Consider the following 21,854-nt stretch of genomic DNA (forward strand, 5'->3'; position numbering starts at 1 on the left):
CCACACATCAGAGAAGAGAGGGCTGGAGCACAACTACTAACCCAAAGCACGATAAAGGACTTCAAAACGTAATGCTAAACATTGACGACTGACTGTCTTTCATGTAAGCCGTCTGAAATACAATTCAATTGACTGTTTCTTTGTTTATTAATATTGTTTTGAAATGCAAATCACTTTTTATAAAATTCTCATGGTTCTCACACAGCCAATCCTGTGGAGATCATACTGACTTTAGAGAAAACTCTTTGATTCATTTCACTGGATGCAAACTCAGTTACACCATCATTAGGGTGTAAACATTAGTGCATGTGTGTATGTGTGTTCCTTCAATTAAAGAAACTTTTCTGTCCCATAAGGTGATTTAAAAGTAACCCTGAGATGTCAAAAATAGAAGTTTTATTCAACTTGATGTGCATTAGATTATTGCATGCAGATCAACAAAAATATAATGTATGTGTATCCTATGTATATTATACATTATTTCTTAATAATAAATGTATTAAATAATACAGTTACAAAATTGAGGGTTTTAATAGTTTTAAGCTTTGCTATTTATTGTCTTTAATAACTTATTTTCTCATTTTTATCATAAGGTTACATTTTCTATAATTTCTCCATTTTGGCCTTGAACAACACTGCCCAGACTTTCACGCTACAGTAAAGTATTAAACATAAGGAAATTTGCTTTACTTAAAACATACTGTTATAGTTTTTTGTCTGGTATTTATGTGCACAAACAACAACAAAACAAAAAGAATCACTGTTCCCAAAATTGTTTTTACGAAGAAAAATCCACCAGAACATTGATTAAGGCCATCCTTTTTTTTTTTTCCCAGGACATGCTATAAATGTTTGAACATGAAACAAACTGAAGAAGTTTCATTTTGCACGATTAGTCCAAACTGAATTTGAAGAATTATCTGAATGTACCTGAGCGTGACAGATCATACATAACCTCCCTCTCTCACGTGATATCACGCTGTTTTCATGCACGGTTTGATGTGATATGTGAATGAGTGAGGCATATTACTGCCATCTAGAGAATCAGGAGAGACTCTGATGTTGCATTTGATTTTTTTTTCTGCTGTGAAATGCATGCGGCTCAGGCAGAGGTGTTGACAGTTCACAGCAAAGAGTTTATTGATAACTGCTGTCCTATTTGTTTGCATGGAAAATCCGTATGAGTTGGTGCTCATCCCGCTTGTATGACCTCTGAAAGTACAATGTGTGCCGACTAGACAAATTCCAAACAAACAGGGCTGAGCCTGCCGTATTACCAAGTAAATTGTACATTATGAAACATTAGTCTTATTATATATGTAAAAGTATTTCTTGATTATTAGCTTGTTGATTAGTTTACCACATTGAGATGTAATGTGACATGCATGTGCTGTGCATTACCCATCAGGCCATATTTGCATATTTGGACACATTTGACTGTTTTCTTTTTTCTTAAAAATCGTGTAATATACAGACTTATTTTTTTAGAAATTGTGTCTATGTGGATAAATTTTATAAAAATAAATAATAAAAGGAAAAGGAAAATAAAAAAAATAAAATAAAAAGTTTAAAAAGGATCCCAGGATGCACCTCATGATGTAATATATAATATTTGAAATATTGGATTTTATTTCATCATTTCCCAACTTCCATTTTAATGATTTTACAATTAATGAAAAATGTGGATGCTTATACATGCCTGTATGTGGGTGGAAGCAAAAGATTAAATTTGTAAACCAGAATAGAAACCACACTAAACAAAGGTGTTTAACTAAACAAAACAAAAAACGCATTAAATTCGTAGCTGTCATATCACATATATATCATTTATAAAAAAACTTTATTCAAATAAAAGTATTTCAAAATAAAGTAGCTCTGCATACACTTTCCATGTAGACAGTGTTGTTTATTTTTAATGGGAACATGGGAATTTATTTTTATATATATATATATATATATATATATATATATTTATGTATATGTATATATTGATTTTTTTTTTTTTGCACCACAATGTAATGCTCACATGATGTAGACACAGTGTAAAAGTCAAAAGCGCCTCAGACAAAGACACAGCTCACACAAAAATATGTGTCTCAAGGCTTGTGGTATTCAGTGAACTGGGAGCAGGGGATGCTGGGTACCGCTCAGAGAGCTGTTTATCTGAATGGGCAGAGCTGCTCTTGTTCTTTCTCTTTGAGTTCTATTATCCTCCTCTCATTTGATCCTCTCCCAGATTTACATATCAAACACCTTTGCCAGAGTAATAACCTTAAACCATACATTACAATTTCAAAGAACAAACAAAATGCAGCAAAGCGCAAATATTGATAAGTGTGCACTCATTTCAGAATAAGAAAATATGACAAAAAGAGTTTGAGGATGTTTGAAGACCTTCCACCTTATGTGATGCGGTAGTTTGTTTGTCATCTTTTTTCAGGTCAAGATGAGAAAATAAAAAGACAAACGCTAGTTGAACGCTAGCCAAGAAAATATGCGCATATGTCTGGCTAAAATCTAAAGCATAGCCACATTTTTCCTGCACACATACAGGAATCCCAGAATGCATCATGTCAAAATCTTGGACAAAGTTGAGGGAATATATATGTGTGTGTATATATATATATATATATATGAAGAGTTCAGATGCAAAAGCCTCTAAATCCATCTGATGTATTTCTTTAAAATTAGCATTTCTTTCTGGCTACTTTGTATAGGTTTCTGTGTAAGTACTGGTACTTCTAATTGTGCTGAGGCTGGAATTTAGCGAGTTTGAAGTAAAAGTATTTGATGGACGTATACTATGTGTCAGGAGCATTCACTCAGTATCATTATCTCATTTTTGACCGAGATGGCTTTTAGCCGGTTTTGCATCTGAACTCTATATATGTAAACTTAAAATAATTTGTTATCCTGTTGCCTTAAAATGTTAAGTTCAATCAACTCAAATAAGTTTAGTCAACTCAAATATCTAAGTTGTAATAAGTGACAACTTAGATATTTGAGTTGACTAAGTTGTCACTTAGTACAATTTAACATTTCAAGTTGACTAAACTTTTTTGAGTTGACTGCACTTACAATTTTAAGGCAGCCGGGTAACAAATTATTTTTAAGTTGACTCAACAAATGGTTTTGTACAGTGTACAGTAAGCATTTTTTTTTTTTTCGTCTTGTTTTCTGTGCATTGTTTTTATACTTACTAAAGTATTACAGTATTAGCTTAGAAACATGCAGACATCAAAGTCTACTTGAATTACTTATCAGGTCTCTTGCGAGGAGCACTATGTATGCTTTGTGTGAAGTTGCTACCTATGTTAAACGTATCAAATCGGTCACTTGTGCTATTTCATGTTGGTTGGGATGCTGCTTTAGAAGAGATCTGCCTACAGCGAGGCAGCTATTGTTAATGACTTATTTATACTGTGACAGAAGTTTCTGTTTTGTTTTTTCCTTTGAATATTTCCTTTGAATGTTGCCCTGAGATATAGTTTTGCAGTTTCTCTACAGATGATTCTTGTCAAAGATTCCTGTCTCAGTGAGCAGGACAGTGAATATTTTTATCTGAATGTGTGTGTTTAACTTTGTGATCATTTCCACTCCATGCAAGTGTTTGTTCATTAATTACTGTGCATATTTATGTTGCGCCAATGTCATCCTGTCAACTAAATATTTTCCCTCTTTTTTCGTTTTGGGGAAACCTGTTTTAATCAAACTCAGTCTCACACAACAATTATATCTAATTAGCCCAATTATCAAGACTCTAATTACACTGAAATATACCCCCCAAATCTCATATCAATTATATCTGTGACTTTTCCTGTCCTAAAAAGAGAAAGATGAGGGGTCTGTGTTTTCTCCTGAGGATGAGCAATGCTTCCAAAATCTGTACAATCATTCCCATCTCCTTTCACAAAACTCCTTTCACAGTGGATTCCTTTTTGTGCTCCAGTTTTATTATGCTGTCTCTTTACCTTAATATGCTGTTGCTTTCTATTCAACCATTTGACCACAGCAGTTTTCTTTCCTGTGTTCTTTTGTGAGAAAAAAATGGTACACTTTTAAATGGTAACATTTTATTAAATGTTTTGTAGTTTAAATGCAGTTAGCTGACCTTTTTTAAATTCATAATTACATCTATTGTTTTTGAAATATGGTTAAAGTGTACTGCCAAATGTATTGACAAGCATTTATGATAAATTAAAATATACTTTAGTGCATACTTTTTATTTGTGATTACACATTTCCATGGATGACGTTGCAATTAAGTACATTTAAAATATATTAACTTTAAATGTAATGTTGGATAACTACAAAATTATAAACTAGCATGTGCTTTAGTATCTTAGATTATTTAAATTTTTTCTTAAATGTATTTTCAAATATAACTTTTAATTTGAAATTATTGCAAAGTGCACTTTTCGAAAGAAACATTGTTTCACACTTAAGTGGCCTTTTATTAATATTATAATATAATATTGTCTGCACGTACCGTTTAAAAAAAAAAAAAAAAAAAAAAAGTAAGTTTGCATTCAATTTAATGAAGTACACTTCTTTTTTTTTTTTTCAACAGGGTTGACATATTTCCTTTTGAAACAAGAAACTTTTAAATAGCCAATAGCCTTTAGTTTAGCATAATTTGCTACTTGTTGATTGCAGTTGGTACAGGTTATGGAAATAAAAGGTTGCAAATGGCATTTACAATTCACTTTAAATGTTACTCAAATATCAACCTATTTATACTAATTGTAGATCTTAGTAATTTTCTTACGGCGCTGTTTATTGTGAGCACTGAGGTAGCCATGTGCAAGTAGAGCATGCCCGAAGTTTCACATCCCACGTTCCTCCATCTTCGAGTCACAGGTCAATCAATTCTGATGTAATACTGTGGGTAGTTTTGTCTGGAGGTGTGTAGAGTCACCTCAGGGGCTGATGGGCCCTTTCCTGTGCAAGAAGGCTCCTGGGAACCATCAAAACACCACACACACACACGCACACACATACATACATATATATATATGTATACGCTACTTCATGACCAGGTTTGTATAGATGCCCTCTGACTTTGCGAAAATCAGAACTGTCAAATCTGACGAGCTATTGGCCTGAGAGCGGCTGACCGGTCGTGGTATGGTGGGCGGCTGAATCGTGGTGTGTTTGTGTTGTGTATTTTCCCATAGCCCTAGTTTCAAGTGCACCTCAGAGTGTCCATTTGAATAGAAGGCCGTGGACTGAATGGTCAGTGTTAGACTTCCAACAACATGTTCTAGAAGTCTCAGGAGATTGCTGCACTAATAAACAACTAGACAACTCAGATTAATACATAATTGTTTTCCCCAAAATTATATCCAAAAATAAACAGATGTTTCTGAATCACGTTTGCACTGCAGAACATTCAAAAAGAGGGACATTTTAGTGAATATGTATTTAGTGCCAGCAAAAACATACAGTACAGTTTTAAAGTAGTATTTCTAGCCTGTATAAATAAATGAATATATCTGGCTCTATGAAGCGGTTAGCTGACAGCAGATTTTATCACAGTTTGAATTACCCATGATGCAAAGTGTGATAGAGCTGTCAGTTCTGTCAGAGCCCAGTTTAGGTGATGGAGTCCTTTAAGTTCTCATACTCAGGTTTGTAAAAATTAAACATTTACACTTGAATGACTAATGATTGACTATTGTGGATTTGACAAGTTTCCCTTGTTTCCCTTGCTAATGTTTTGATTTTTATCTGTAATTAGGCTATTTATTATTAGGATTTAATTTCCCAGTGATATTCTGTGTTATTTACACGACCAGCCTGTATTTAGATATGTGTATGTAACAAACTGTATTTTTTTTTCTTTTCTTCCATTTCTCTTTAGATAAAGAAACAAAACAAGAAATTGTACCTCAAAAGTCTGACAACATTCTGTAACTATACAGGTTTTAATTAAAAACTTGCTAAAAAGAATGAATGAATGAATGAATGAATGAATGGCCATGTATGGTTTTAGTATAATTAAGGTTCAGTTAAGTGTTAAGAGGAAAGGTTTTGCTTTATCATTTCAAATATAATATACATTTTATTAATGAGATATTTAGCCTTATGCCTGTGCTATATTCCATTAAAATAAATGACACTTGTTTTGATTTTGTTTCTGAATTTTGCTGTCTATTGAAATAATATTCATTAATTTTTAGCATGATCTAAGCCTCTAAATACGTTTTGTGACCACTATATGTGAAAAGATCTTAGTGCTAAAATTGTTCATGTTTTCTGATGTTCTTGTGGGCCGCAGTGGGTTTGGATTTGTTAGTATGGAGCAGAATTTGCAGCGACAGCAGTCTGTACAGATTTATTCAGTGAATAGTGGGTCAAAACCTGCAGCTTTTTTTTTGGTGGCATTCTGACGTCCCTCTGAATGTCCTTCCTGTCCTGTCTTATGCATCTGTGTTGAGGCTTCTATTGGGTGACTGCTCTCGGGTGCAGGGGCACATGGTTCTATGTTTGAATAAGAGACCATATATTTTCTGTGTGTTGAGTGGAGGTTTCATTGAGTGGCTCTAGTTAATAGATCAAAATTACTGAATAAATGCCTGCATTGTATAAATACTGTGTGACTGGATGTAATTCACAAACAGATAAATCAGATACGTCTTTTAATATAACCAACATTATATGTTCCAAAAGTAAATGTACCATCATCAGACTTATAAGATGATCGTAATATTACATTTCAAAAAAGATTACTATCATATGTGGCTGGTAGGGCATACAAATGTATACAAAATGTTTCACAACAATTGCTGCTTCATGTAAATTTTGTAACAGTATGTTAAATTTGTCATGTAAATATTTGGTAATATGTAAAAACATTATAATGCTGTTTTAAGGCAAAATCATTTGTTACGATCCTTTTTTCTTTCAGTGTTTTTACAACATTTAATTATATATATATGTATATATATTTAAGGTGCATAGGCTTTTAATGAACTAAAAGTGTATTTTTTATTTATTTATTTTTTTTTAGAACACATAATTTCTTATTTATGGTGTGTATTTTATTTTACACGTGGTTTATGGTCTAGTTGCATGAAGCCCATTGTTGCAGAATAGACTATTTTAAGATTTGGCAGAATATTTGATGGTTTAACATTGTTTATTTGCTTATTTCAGTCATTTGGATATTCAAGATCATAGTAATTGATTACTCATTTCATGCAAAAATCCACCTATGCAGCGATAGGAAGCACTGAAATTGTGCCATGAAAGTAAGAAACTTCATGCCGAGGTTCTGTAGAATAACCTGCTCATAATCGCTCACAGTGGATCCCAGGTGCATTCACAGACTTCATGTTTCCACTGTGTTTATTAGACTCAGTGGGTCTGGGCATTACCATGTGAGATTCCCTACCGACAGACGCAACTGGCCTATAAACACACACATGTTGCGCTGGCTTGAACTCGACTTCCTCACGTACATGGGGTGTGGAAGAGTGTTTGGACGTAAGAGCCAGAACACTGGAGGGGTGAATCAGTGTGTGAAACATTCACCTACTCTATGTTTCTGTTTTTATGGAGACTCAAGCACTTTTCTCATATGTAGGAACTTCACTGCATTAAAAAAAGGAGCGGTTAGCTATTAGTCAAACGAGATCTGCTAATTAAGTGGAACACATTTTTTTTCCCCTGCTTTCGATTAGGTTAAAGTACCCCAGCGCCCATCTCCCCTCTGCTCTCAGCTGCAAATAATTCTGATAATTTGGCAGTGGCAAAATTCCTATTCTAATTATGAGCCGTATTCTAATTCTGCGGCAGTAATTCTCTTTTACTACACCCCGAATCTCCTCTTGCTGCCTTTTTCTCAATGAAACACATTTATGTGCATCTCGCCCTGCCAGAAACGTGGAAATGGGCTTTCTTATAAAAGCCTGAGATGTGAAGATAATTATGGAAAAACAAGGCAAGATATAAATCTGCATTGTATTGTAAAATATTTGTGGAAAACAGGATCCAAGCAGCCAAAAAGAATGATATCCAAATTGCGCTGAAATGATCTGTGGCTTTGTGGGAAAAGAGAGTGTTGCTTTTAACAGCATCTGGGGACTGTTGGTTTAAACAGCAAAATGATTATTGATTATTAGGCTATTTATTATGTGCTGGGGGCATTTTAAGATTTAAATTTGGTTGCATCACATCCAGTTGTTGACACGCTACAGTATCAAGTTACCGTGACTCTCAGTGATGCCGCTGAGGCCTGGGCTGATGTGACCAAATTATTAAGGCATGCATTATTTTGCTTGCTGTTTCAGCAGTCCGTGTTTGTCAGTGGCTGATTGTTATTTTTCAAATAAATTTGAAAACATAGTCATGAAAGTGTATGTACACTTAAATGGCCTATTATATTGTCTGCATGTACAGTTTTATAATTTATAAATCTGAAGTAAGTTCACACTGAATTCAATTAAGTGCATTTCGTTTTCAACAGGGGTGACATATTTCCTTTTGAAACAAGAAACTTTTAAATAGCTAATAGCCTTTATTGATTTGCTATTTGCTAGTTGGTTGTAGGTGGTACATATTATGGAATTTAAAAAGTTTGCAAATGGCATTTACATTTCACTTTAATTAAATGTTTCTTAAATATCAACCCTGTGTATGCTAATTATATATATAAATATATATAATTATATATCTATATATATATAGATATATGAAGTTTGAATGTTCTTACACGTCTGTATGGCTGTTCGCTTCTCTATGATAACTTCTAACGTTCAGAATAAAAGCCTGCTGTCTTTCTGCATTTACGCATTGCTTCAGATCGACTGACATCAAAGCTGCGCTCCTCACTGCTGACTGTAAAGTGAACGTTATCCACTTGGGATCAGTTGTGTTAAACTCAACCTTCTAAAAAAGTTAAGATATACACTTTGACTATACCAAATCTTACATTATTCTATCAATCACCACACACAGCTTTTACTGATATACAGATACAAATACTCCACTGACATTAAGTTCAACTGGGGTGAAATAAAGAATCTCTCTTGGGCTGGAACAACATGTTTATTTCTGTATTAATGCTTTAGTTAGAACACAGAAACATCAGATTCATACAAAGCAATTTGAGGATGGATCTTTGCACAAGCATTAAATTAAAAGAATTAGATCTCTGTGCTATCATGCTAGCAGGTTTATTGAGTAAAGTTTATAACAGTATTTTTTCCCTTTTAGGGTTTCAAATGATATACTACAAATAATTAATTGATAATTGTACATTAATGATATGGTCACAATACGCTGTCAGAGGAATCGTACTGGAGATGCGGAGAAAAGTTAAACAGTCTTTAGTGAACAAACACAGGGGATAATCCACAACCGGAGCAGGAATCAACACACATACATCACAAGTAGACCCGACAAAGGAACAACTCACAGACAGGAAATGCATTGAGTAATCAGGGGAACATAGGATAACTAATTGGACTAAGCAAGGACAGGAAAATGACCATATACAGGCACAAAGGAACAGAAACGGGCAGAAACACAACAAGACAGGTCCATATCCCTGAAATAGCACCCCCCCCCCACACAAACCTCGTACCGTAGAAACAACAGAGGGAGGCATGGGTGGGAACTTGGGAGGAGGATGGACACCTGGGAGGAGGATGAAGAATAGAGCCATGGAGGAGACAACAGAGGGAGGAGCCAAGAAGGAAACAGGAGGAGCCAGGGAGACAACAGGAATAAACAGGGCGGACTATCTGGAGAGAGGAGCCACGGAGACGACAGGAGGGACTTGGAGTAGGTGGCACCAAGTGGGACCCTGATGGCGCTGGCGATCGTCGTGGAAGCGTGGATTCGGGAGGCTGAGGTGAAGCCAGAGCGACAGTGGACCAAGATGGAGGAGCCTGATGGACCCGGAGGGACGAGGCGAATCCGGAGAAGTAAAGTCCCGAGGTGGAGGATGGTCAACAGCAGACCAAGGTGGAACCAAAGGGACAAGGGAGCCCGGTGGAGGCAGTGGACTACTGGGAGGGAGGGGAGCTAGGAGCCATGGTGGAGCTGCTGGGTCGACGGGCTGAGGCGGAGTCCTGCACTCTGAAGCTGGAGGCGGAGACAAGGGATCCTCCAGCCATGACACCGATGGAGACTGGCAGACCCATGGCGAGCCCACCGCACAAATGGAGGGCTGAGGGTGAGCAGAGGAGCTGCCAGACGACAGCGGATGAGGGATGGGCTCTCAGGGATGCCCTTAGTCTCTCTTTGGGTTGGACTTGGAAACAGGAACCATCTCTGGGCTGGACTTGGTGACAGAGTCTTTCCCAGGGCTTGGCTTGGGAACGGGAGCCCTCTCTGGGCTTAACCCAGGAATGGGAGCCCCCTCTAGGCTGGACGTGGAAACCGGAACCCTCTCTGGGCAGGACATGGGAACCGCAGCCCATTCTGGGCTGAACGTGGGAACAGGGGTGACAGAGGGTTCCGAAGAGGAAGGGAGGAGAGGGGGCAGGTCAGCATCCCAATCAATAAGATTCTCTACCGATTTCCATTCACCCAGATCCACTAGCAGCTAGCCCTCAGCCATGTTGCAGTGTGCGGAGCTCCTCCCCGCGATCACACTGATATCTGTTTTCTCCCTCGTGGTGGGCGTGGCAGCCGGCTCTGGCAGCCTGGACTGACGTCACTTGCAGCTCTGGCTCCGCGGTGATCTGTTGCTCTGTCAATTTGTGCGGCAATGGCTAGACGACAATGGCAAGCTCGGGCTCTCCATCAATGCTGGGTTCAGGCTGCTGCCCTGTGCAGCAGAGAGATGGGTGGGCTGGGCACTGGGTCTGGCTGTGACCCGGATCGGAGGTGGATGCTCTCCAGACACTGGATGATTGCTTCCCTACATCTTAATCCGGTGATGTCTGGGAGGTCGACAGGGTGGTGGTAATTCGCTCCGAACCAGAACAGTGTGTTCAGCACAGCATTGTCAAACGGCGTTAAAACAGCGAGCTGGCTAAACTCAACGCATACTCCAATAGGGAAAGGTCTTTGTGGGCGAGGGAGGTGAACCTTGTGGCCAGGGGAGCCATGGGGAAACACTATGGAAACAAAAAAAACGAGAAATAAAAATGGAGGATAGACACGAGGATAACTGTAGTTGGTCGGGTCTTCTGACACAATACGCTGTCGTAGGAGGCACGCTGGAGACGCAGAGAAACATCAAACAGTCTTTAATGAACAAACACAGGGCATAATCCACAACAGGAGCAGGAACCAACACACGTACATCACAAGTGAACCTGACAAAGGAGGAACACACAGAAAGGAACTTAAATGCATGGGGTAATCAGGGGAACACAGGTGCACAGGATAACTAATTAGACTAAACGAGGACAGTAACATGACCATATACAGGCACACAGGAACAGAAACGAGGCGGAAACACAACGAGACAGGTCCATATTCCTGACAGATATATTTTAAGATGTATTGTAATTATTTTTGAGATTACTTTATCTGTGAAGGATATGCGATGAAGCCTTTTATTTGGGATGAGATGGGTTATCTTAGAAGTCAACATATGCTTTGGTCTTTTTATTTAACATTCTGTTTTGACTTTTATTTTGTTTTCCTCTCAAATCAGCTCTGGTTTCATTTTACTCCTCAACACTTTATGTGACTCAATGTGTTCTCTGATGGAGGGGGTAGAAAGTGGCTCTGGCACATTTACAAAACAATGTCTTTAGTCCAAATCAGAAAAAAAGTGACAGCAAATAACTTAATTCTGCAAATAAAGAAGACATCCAGCTTTTAAGTGACTCCAGATTTTGAAGCTGTAACTGAAAGCACATAGTTCCCAGGGTTGCTCTGCTTTGCCTCACAGGCATTAGGTTGTAAATCAATCCCACCCTACTGCCCTTCTATCTCGCCAACACACGTCATGACCTGCTCCTCTGTACACCACACTTTATAACACTCTTATATTAATAATTTGTAAATAATGGTGTCCTATAAGTTTCAGTTTATCTGTATTAGACAAGCGTTTGCAATGTGTGCAGTTGGCTTTCAGTTCAGTCAAAAAATCTCACCATTTTTTTTTTTTGTCATTGAAAATCCTTTTCATTCATTTGATTGCTTACAAAGGAAAAATGACACTTCTCAACTAGCCACATGGTCTGTGATATCACTCATGTCCACTGCACAAACACTGAGGGATGAGTTACAACCCAAAGTTTAATTAGAGATGTGTTCTAATCACAAACCCTGACTGTGAACAATAGTACAATGTAACAACACAGATGAATGTAACACATTACCTTCTTTTTTGCCTCAAATTTCAAGTACATGCTCTCATGTCACACTTTCTTTAAAACGAACCTCAAGAGATGGAGCTATGGCAATAAAAATCAGTTTCATGGCAATAACAGATTTCACATTGCATTAGACATTCTCTCTAGAAAAGCCAGTCTGCACAGGCGGCTAAAAATACATCTGTTCATATATCATTGATACGTTCATTAGAGAGGGGATGCAAGTCAGGATTTATTTGCCATAGTGGCGTAATCCGGCTTGACAGGGATGCGTCCCTGACACATTAACTCTGTCTACTGTGTTGTGAATATACAGGAAAGCATTTTGGAGTAGTGTGGATCTTTTAGTGATGTAGATGTTATGTTTCATATAGCCAGTTGTGATTACTTGAATGTTGCAATGAAATTTTGTATTACTAGCAGTTCTCATGTTTATGAATTGTTTGTTATATTCCTTATTTATAAGTTGCTTTGGATTAAGGCATTAGCTAAATGCATAAATATTAATGCTGAAATATTTTAATTAAATGCCTTGTAAAAATGTTTTTTTCAAAGCATCATGAAATATTCCATTAAAAATAGTATATTGAGCACAAAATCAGCATATTAGAATGATTTCTAAAGCATAATGTGACCTGAAAACTGGAATATTGTCTGCTAATAGTTAAACTTTGCCATCACAGAAATAATTCACTTTTTAAAATCAATTAAAATAGACAACAGTTTATGTATTATTTCAAATATTAAAGTTTGTGTATGAGTACATATTGTATATATGGTCAAAATTGTGCACTTTATGTACACATTTCCATATGTGGAATGTTTTCTTCTTCTATTTAGATTTTAGAAATGCATCATTACCACTGCACATTGTCTATGTTACAGCTGCTGCATGGTAGTACATATTTTATTACAAAAAAAAAACAACAACAACAAAAAAAAACACACTCTTTCAGTCAGACATATTAAATAATATACATTTGTTTTTCAAATGCATTCATCTAAATTTATCCACAACTCCTCTTGTGTGTGTGTATGTCGTCCCCAGATCTCAGCATCGCAGTCAACTCAGGTCTGCCGCGGTGTGTTGTGGAACAGGCAAGAGAACACGTCTGGCAGTGCGTCTCCTTCCGTCACTGCTCGATTTGTCCTGCCATCCACGTCCTCATTTGTCTCAGATCAGTCTGACCATTCTCCTGTTCAGTGTAATGTGGTTTCCCCGTCTGTACCTTCATTACTGCAGCCAGTGGCTCTTCCTGCAGGCTCAACACATCCCCATCAACAGGTGAGACATACGTGACCCTCCGCACAGAACAATCATTCGCAAACACACAGTGTCAAGCTCATCATTATTCTAAACACACAAATGCATGCAGAAATATTCCAGGAGAGGATATGCTGACCTTTACAAATGTCTACTTACAATAATTCACTGGTAACACACACTCATACGCACAAATATGCATGCAGGTGATTCATGCACTGTTGTCGTTTGTCATGTGTGTACATTTATATGCATGCAAACAAACGCACACACATGCACAAACTTTTACAAGGCTTGTCTAAACTTCAACTACCTCATGAGGAGAAAGTCAGTTGATTTTAACATGCAGTGGTACGGGCCTTTAAGTGTGCATTATTTGGAAAGAATTTATCTTCTCTTATTGTGTGGACAGCGTTTCATCATAAACCCTGTGTGATACCGCAGCATGGTTCTATTTTGCATGTGGTGTTAATTTAATTTATCATCCAGGAGTCATTCAGTGAATATTCTTACGCACCAAGTTGTGTTGTTGCCAAACAAATCCGATCATTAAATTGCGGAAAAACGGCTGACAGAAGATGAGAGGAATGTAGAGAAGGACAGATGAGGGAGAAACAAGTGGAAAACACAGAGCCGGGGTCATAGGCTCATGACATGTTCCACATGTCTGTCCATTTGTCCGCTGCGAGCGTTTCTCTACAGGGCTGGTGACCACAGTAGCGGTCAGAGATCAGCTGCAAACTGACAGCACACACACACACACACACACTTGCACGCCCCGCAGTCATTAGCGTCTCTCTCTCACTCTACCCCACGCACATTTCATTACCCCCAGCATTCTCACAAATACCACCCCCCTCCACTCCTACACACACAAACACACTCCAAAATCAGCACACAACCTCGCAGTGCCAAATGAGTCCCACCCGTCTACACAACAACATGTGTTCTGTGGATTTTATTGCACCACAAGCATGTGGAAAAACTCTTCATTACCAACACAGGTCCTGTTGTAAATGTTGGAGTGAGTTGCGTTAGGTGGCTGGATCTGTTGACGTAATTTACAGCAAAGCATCCCTAAACAGACACGAAGATTTTGTATCATATTTGACAATAGAAAAAAATTACACATCTGATTCTGTCACATACAGTATAGAAGTAAATCAAATCTTGAATGCATTAGAATCAAGCTTAAACTTGAGCCAAATCAAACTGAATCTCAGACTTAATAACAAAACTGAGTCAAGTTGAATTAAGTTTAATTGAATCAAATTGAATTTGACTATCAATCTAAAATATATTCTTAAACATTAAATCTTGTTAGCAAGAGATGTAACCGACAATAAGTGTTGGAAAGTTTCGCACAATATAAATGTTTGAGAGAATGCTAAAACAGCCAGAGTAGTGAAAATGTGCAGCAGAAATGGGCCGAATAGGTGAAATGAAGAGTGCAAAAGATTCTCAGGTAACGCTAGAGAGGGATTAATGAGCAGAGAGATGATGGTAAATTAGGAAAGGCATAAAAGTGTGTGTAAAAAAAAAAAAAAAAAAATACTACACATCAGCGTAGGTTCTTAGAAATTTCTTTTCACTTTATTTTGCGTGGTTATTCAGGGGTGGTTCTAGGTTTTCATCCTTAAGACATCTTTGCCGAAGTGTTGCCACTTTGTAAATCAGCACCACTATGTTACTATATAGTAAGTCAAAAGAAGTCTACTTTTTCAATTATATAATCATACCATTCTGCAATTACGTTCAAATTTGTACACAGACTACAAACAAAAAATAAAAATAAAATAAAAAAATAATGTCAATATTATAACGTGTATTACTGTAAACTAGCTAAAAATACAACAGTATCAGGGCTGAATACTAATAAGTTTTTCTGCTGGCCTGGTTGGGCCAGGAGATCAGTGATTTACTTTATTGTAAGTTATTATTTTTTATTATATTGCCCTATGTAACCTTGCAATACCAGCATTTTAGATACCAGTGGAATTTCACAATTCTCGATTCCAATTTATGATCACAGCAAAAACTAACTCCAACCTAACTAATATAAAGTCCAAAACATCAAAAACAAGTAAACAGACTAGGACTGGGTGATAATTCAATACCGATAGTTATAGCAATGTAATTTTCCTCGATAAAACGATATGAAGAGTTCGATAAAATCGATTTATGTGCCAAAAGCAGAACAAAACAGCTGACTCATTTGAATCGCGTCACACGGACGGTTTATCCGCTCGGACCAAATTTCAAACTGCTGCGCTGTGCGAGCTCACTAGAGAGGATGCGTTTATTAACTCGATGCGATTATTATCACCGCATGCGCATCGCGACCGCGTCGCTTCAGTTATGAGCGCAGCTGGCGCGTGCCTACAATTGAAATAACGAACTTGAGCGCGCAAAAGACGCGATATGTGAACGGCTCCGTCATGCAAGCACTAAACAGCGCTGTAAGATCCAGTGTGAACACTTGAATTCAGTGACGAACACAAATGACTCTGTGATACAAACTAGTTAAAGCTGTGTGCAACCAGACAGTCAGAAGGCTTTTCAATCTACACATCTCCATCATTTACCATGGATTTACTGTAGTATCACTCACTGCACCATGGTATTGTGGCAGCAATGTAGGATATTCACATTGAATTTTATTACAGGAGTAATGGTATATAATTTTAGTATGAATGTATTTGTGATTAAGCTAAAGTATGTGTGCATTTATACTGAATCTTTTTAGACATTTACAGATGTTAATGATTGATAATGAACAAACATTTACCTCTGTATCCTCAAGCATTTACCTGTGCATTTCTAAGAGAAAAAAAGTGATATTATTATTATTATTATTATTATTATTATTATTATTATTATTATTATATCATCATCAGTCAGCCCAAACCTGTTTCTTGATTTGAAACAATATAACTCATTAGAACATGCAGAAATTATTTTTTCTATTTAGATATTTATTTTGTTAAGAATAATTAATGGTCTGGTTTCTACAACTTTCACTTTGGAGCAAAAATCTGACTTTAAACTTGAAAGAAATAAAGATTTGACATTTATTGTGATAATTATCGATATCGACTGATATGAAAAAAAAAAAAAAAAATATATATATATATATATATATATATATATATATATTTTTTTTTTTTTTTTTTTTTTTGCCCATATCGCCCAGTCCTAAAACAGACAATAATAAAATACATAAAATAGCACAAATAAATACAATAGAACAAAGGGTTGCACTTTATTTTACAGTATGTGGACTTACAATGCACCTGCCAATGAAACTAATGGGTAATATAAGGTAACTAAATGGATTAAGTTAGGTTAGGATCAGGGTTAGTACCTAGTTATTACCCAGTTATTGTAATCACTATAATAAGTACATAGTATGTACATGTTGAACAGGACTGTAAAAATAAAGTGCTACCGAACGAAGAAACAAATCAAATGAACAACACTTAAATACACAGTACTTTACAGTACTTTTGTAAATTGTATTACTGTATGAAGTTAATGTGTATGTTGTTCTGCATCAGCTGCGTCATGCAGATACACTGTTTTTTTTTTTTTTTTAATTGAAATCAAAGCGTACACGACGTAAACAGCACATGTGCATGGCACAGCTGACACAGAACAGCATATGCTGTTTGCGTTCAGTGAATACGATCCAAAATGGCAATAGGGTGACACGAGAGAAGTGTTATTTTTGTTTTCTTTGCATACAAAAAGTATTCTCATAGCTTCATAAAGATTACGGGTGAACCTCTGATTTCACATGGATTATTTTACTTGCTACATTTCTGGACGTGATCGTGTTAATTACATTGCTGTCTATAGGAGGGTCAGAGTGCTCAGAATGCATCAAAGATATCTTAATTTTAGATTAACTAAGATTTTACAGGTTTGGAACGACATGGGGTTAAGTGATTAATGAGAAAATTTTGATTTTGAGGTGGAGTAACCCTTAAGTTGTGAAGTTAAGAGTGTAACTTAAGTGAGTGAAGAATGCTTTTCTTCTTCTTCTTTTTTTTTTTTTTTTTTTAAATAGGAATTATTAACAGGAAACAGAAGATGTATGAGGCTACTGTCACTTTAAGACCTAATGCACAGATCTGTTATTATTGACACACATCTGATATTTTCTTAACTGTGTATGTTCATTTAAGACAAAATTGGTTGTGTTTACGTGGATACTTATCAAAATGGGAATTCTGACATCATTTTGTGTGTTTGTTCAAGAACGTGACAGAGAACTCAATTTGGTACTTGCATGCTGTCTGAGAGGTTGCTTTCTGTATGCACATGCAGAAACGATATGTTACAGCTTGCGTGTACCACATTGAGTTGTCTTTTTCTTGTGTCATCTTATCCTTGAATGGTGTAAATCATTTGAATATTTAAACTGATGATACTTGAAAAAACTATGAAAAAACGTGAAATTGGTTAACTTTCTTTAGGAAGCCTGATCGCTCAGACTGATTTTGGGGGGCTGATGAGAAAGTTCTCCTTTCATTATTGCTATACATGTATAAACAGATGGCACAGGTTCACTTCACATCCTGCCTAACAACACCACATAATTTGACATTACTTTAGTTCACAATTACTGTCCTATACAGATTTCTCATTTGTTTTTTATTTGATTACCTTACATTGTTGGCTAAATCAACTTCTCATCATGTCTCTCTCTGGGCAGATTTGGGTTGGGTGCGCACACAGTGGATCTGGTCTATCAGGGTTCGCTGCTGTCTACCCTGGAGGAGGTTCTGCTGGTGCTGCTGGGCCCCCTGACCTTGAATGCAGCTACGCTACTGCTGCTCCTGATCAGATGGGGCTGTCAGCTAGCGTTTGGCTCACCGCCCTCCTTCCTGTCAAAGTTTATCATGGCTGCGGCGGTGTGGACAGTGCTGGACCCTCTGGCGGTCTTCGCTGTGGATGCCGTCCTGGGGGTAAGTCACTTAAAATAACGTGGACACTTCTGCACTGTAAATAGAAGTTTCACATTATCTTAGCAAAGTCACTTTACAAATAAAACTGAATGTGAGGGCAAGAATGGGATAGACTGACTGATGAAAGAAAAGATTGTTCAGGATTATAGGTGCATTTTTGGTTCGAAATGTTGAGTGGCATTTACATGTCATAATACACTGTACATTCAGATGTGTAGACACATAGAGATCATCATTCATATTGAAACAGATTTCAGAATATGTTGTAATATCATAAATATGCAGACTAATGCTGAATAACAAAATATGAAATAATTTTGTATTAGTAATGAAATAATTTGTTGTAAAAGTAAAAATAATAATAATAATAAATAAATACATACATACAATAGTCAATTCCTTGACTATTTCACATATTTCATAATCTTCTTAAACAAAAATGAACTGAAATAAGTAGTATTTATGTAAATATTATATATTACAGTAATTTATAATAATAATAATAAGTGTTCCCTTGTGAAAAAGTACATTTTAAGTATATTAAGTATATAAAGTATATTTTTAAGACTGTATTTGCAAATAATGTAATATTAATGGAATAAAATATACTTAAATAGAGTAAACTTACATGAAACACTTTTAAAAAGTGAACTTTATAATAAAAGATGGCACTTTTAGATTTTAAATGGACTAAACTTCAATATCATTACAAATGTGTAATTACAAATATATTTAAACAGATGACATACAAGTTTCAACCAAAATTACCTTAAAGTATAGTTTAGTTTCCCATTAATGCTTCTCACTTTAGTCATATTTCAAAGACAATAGAAGGAATATGTATTAGGTCCTATATGGGTAAAAAATAAATAAGTAAATTACAAAAAAAACTTACTTGCTCTCCGTGTTAGTACTGAACTCGATTTTTGGTACATAAGTGATATTGCGAGACTTTTGCATTTGTTTACAACACGTTTATTTAAAAATAATAAGCATGGGTGTGTACTCTGCGTATATTTAGAATGTTTTTTTGTTTTTTTTTTAATGTCTGTAATGCTTTTACATTTAAACTAAATGAATAAAACTAACATCACAAATTAACAGCAAAATTAAATGATTAGAAGAACAAATATCATAGTGTGAAATGTTTAGATCATCAGAAGGTGAGCTTTTTGAGATCATGGATTTTATATATATATATATATATATATATATATTTGTGGCTAACCTGAAAATTGCAGAGCTTTTCTCCTTCTACAAATTAGGGGCCTTGTTTATTTATGGTTGCACAGAAAACATCCTAAATTTGATCTTACGATCTCTACATTTATACGTGTAATTCATAGAATTAACGCACATACTGTACGTCTCTCTTTCAGATGTGAAATCTATTAGTCTATCTATTAGTCGCAAATGATTTTGAACTTGAGCGCAGCAACTGAATGGTTTTAACTCTCTGCTTTGTAAACTACTCATTAATGTTATTAACATATAAAAGATCACAGTCATTGTCCAAATTCTTTAATTAAGAACGGCGAGCTGCAAGAACAGCTCACATTTCCAAAAACCTGCAGCACTCCGACAAGAAGAAGTGTGTATGTCTGCTCAGACCCTGTCGTGACGCTAAGCACTTTTCCAAGTCAAAGGCAGTTTTTACAAATATGACCATTGGTGTGGAATCTGTGCATACGCACACTTTATAAATGAGGCCCTATATGTTTGTATATTTATGTTTCATATAGGTGAGACAATTGTGATTTTGTGAAACATTTTTTGATTTTGTTTGGTCAGCGTCTATCCTACAGTGCAGAGGAACCGTTGGCAGATGCTGCTAAGCTCTACTGGCATTTTTTTCGGACGGAGCAGTCGGGCACAGCAGGCAATATCATCACGCTCTTCCTGTACGGCTTCCACTGCATCCTCTCCTTCACCTTCATTTATGTTTACTTTCTCAGGTACAGTACCTTGAAAACAAACAGATATTTGTCAAGTTGATCTAAGGGTGTCCTAGTGTTTTAACTGTAATTTGTAACATGCCCTCATGCCATTGCAAATCATTTTGCTTTTTTTTTTTAACTGTGAGCACCCACTTTTGCAGCAGTCTTGGTTCTGAAACTATTTTTCCCAATCATTTCCACCAAATGCATGTTAGAATTTTTTTCAAGAACTTTAAATCTTGAACTAAGTTAGGTTTTAAATCATAACCTTGAACTTAACACAACCAGCTCTGAATCTCACTGCAGAATTGTTGGCGTAGTACTACTTGTGTAGTAGTGGAAATTAAACTCTTAATTTCAGTACTTTATAAAATCATTTCTAGATACATTTTGGTCTAGAAACAAAAATCTCTCTAGGAGTGTGATCCTGGATGAGCTCCAAATTCAATCCACAGCCAGACACATCAAGCAGGCCAGGATACATACATTGATGATGCACTGTAAGTGCTTTAAAAATAAGCAAAGTTAAGTGGGAGAGACAAAACCACCTGATGACTTGAGCACAAGAAGCGGTCACAAAAAAGATAGTCTCCTCTAAACAGACCTAGTTCAGGGCATTTATTTTATAGGGGAACTCACCTGACCTTGATAAGGTGTTCTTCATTTGCCAATTTTAATTGTACAAGAGGGAGAGAGAAAACAGAAGGCTGCTAGCATGGCAGCCAAGCAAGTGAGCAGAGGGATATATTAACATACAACATATATACCACAAATTTATATTTAATATAAAGCAACAAACATTGTGTCAAAAATGTAAATCATTTGACATCTAGTTAATAGCAGTGTTTTGAGCTTGTACAGTATTTGGTAGGGTGAAGATGCTTTTTTTTTTTTTTTTTTTTTTCTGCATCCAAGCAATAAATGATGCCTGTCTCCAGAAATGGAATTTCACAATAAGAACCAAAATGTAGTCTTCTCTTTGCCGTTGTTTTTGCTGTCAACTTGAGAGTTTGTGTGTGACCTTCCTGGTGGAAGTGTCAAAAGTGTCACAACACTGCAGTCCACACGATTCAGAGTCTGAGATTATGGCAGTGTATTTTTGGACAGGGAAACCCTGAGGGACATCCAGCCAATGAAGTCCTGTCCACCAGCACATAAGCATCATAAACAGACCCTATCAAGAGCTTTCTGCTCATTACCATCATCTGACAGCCAAGTGTTGATGTAATGTAATTTGATGTAATACTCTCATGAAATTAAAGAATGGATAATCAGAGAAATGACATGAAGATGAGCTGAAATCACCTTTACAGGGTTTGTTAATATGCATGACAGACGTAATGAATATTGGGATTTATGATTGTATTTCCAGGAACCAAATTGCGATGTGTTTTGGAAT

The 21,854-nt window shown here is 36.4% G+C and overlaps 1 protein-coding gene across 2 annotated transcripts in view; it reads left to right on the forward strand.

The window, feature by feature from the left end:
* Positions 1-21,854, forward strand: part of ofcc1 (orofacial cleft 1 candidate 1) — a 133,389-nt gene that overhangs the window by 61,694 nt on the left and 49,841 nt on the right. For both annotated transcript variants that reach the window (XM_051098813.1, XM_051098814.1), the window contains exons 16-18: positions 13,333-13,569; positions 18,266-18,518; positions 20,310-20,473. In XM_051098813.1, coding sequence (XP_050954770.1) covers positions 13,333-13,569; positions 18,266-18,518; positions 20,310-20,473 — 654 coding nt within the window. The remainder of the gene's footprint in view (positions 1-13,332; positions 13,570-18,265; positions 18,519-20,309; positions 20,474-21,854) is intronic.

This window comes from Labeo rohita, chromosome 24 (assembly GCF_022985175.1).
Source record: "Labeo rohita strain BAU-BD-2019 chromosome 24, IGBB_LRoh.1.0, whole genome shotgun sequence".
Classification (NCBI taxonomy): domain Eukaryota; kingdom Metazoa; phylum Chordata; class Actinopteri; order Cypriniformes; family Cyprinidae; genus Labeo; species Labeo rohita.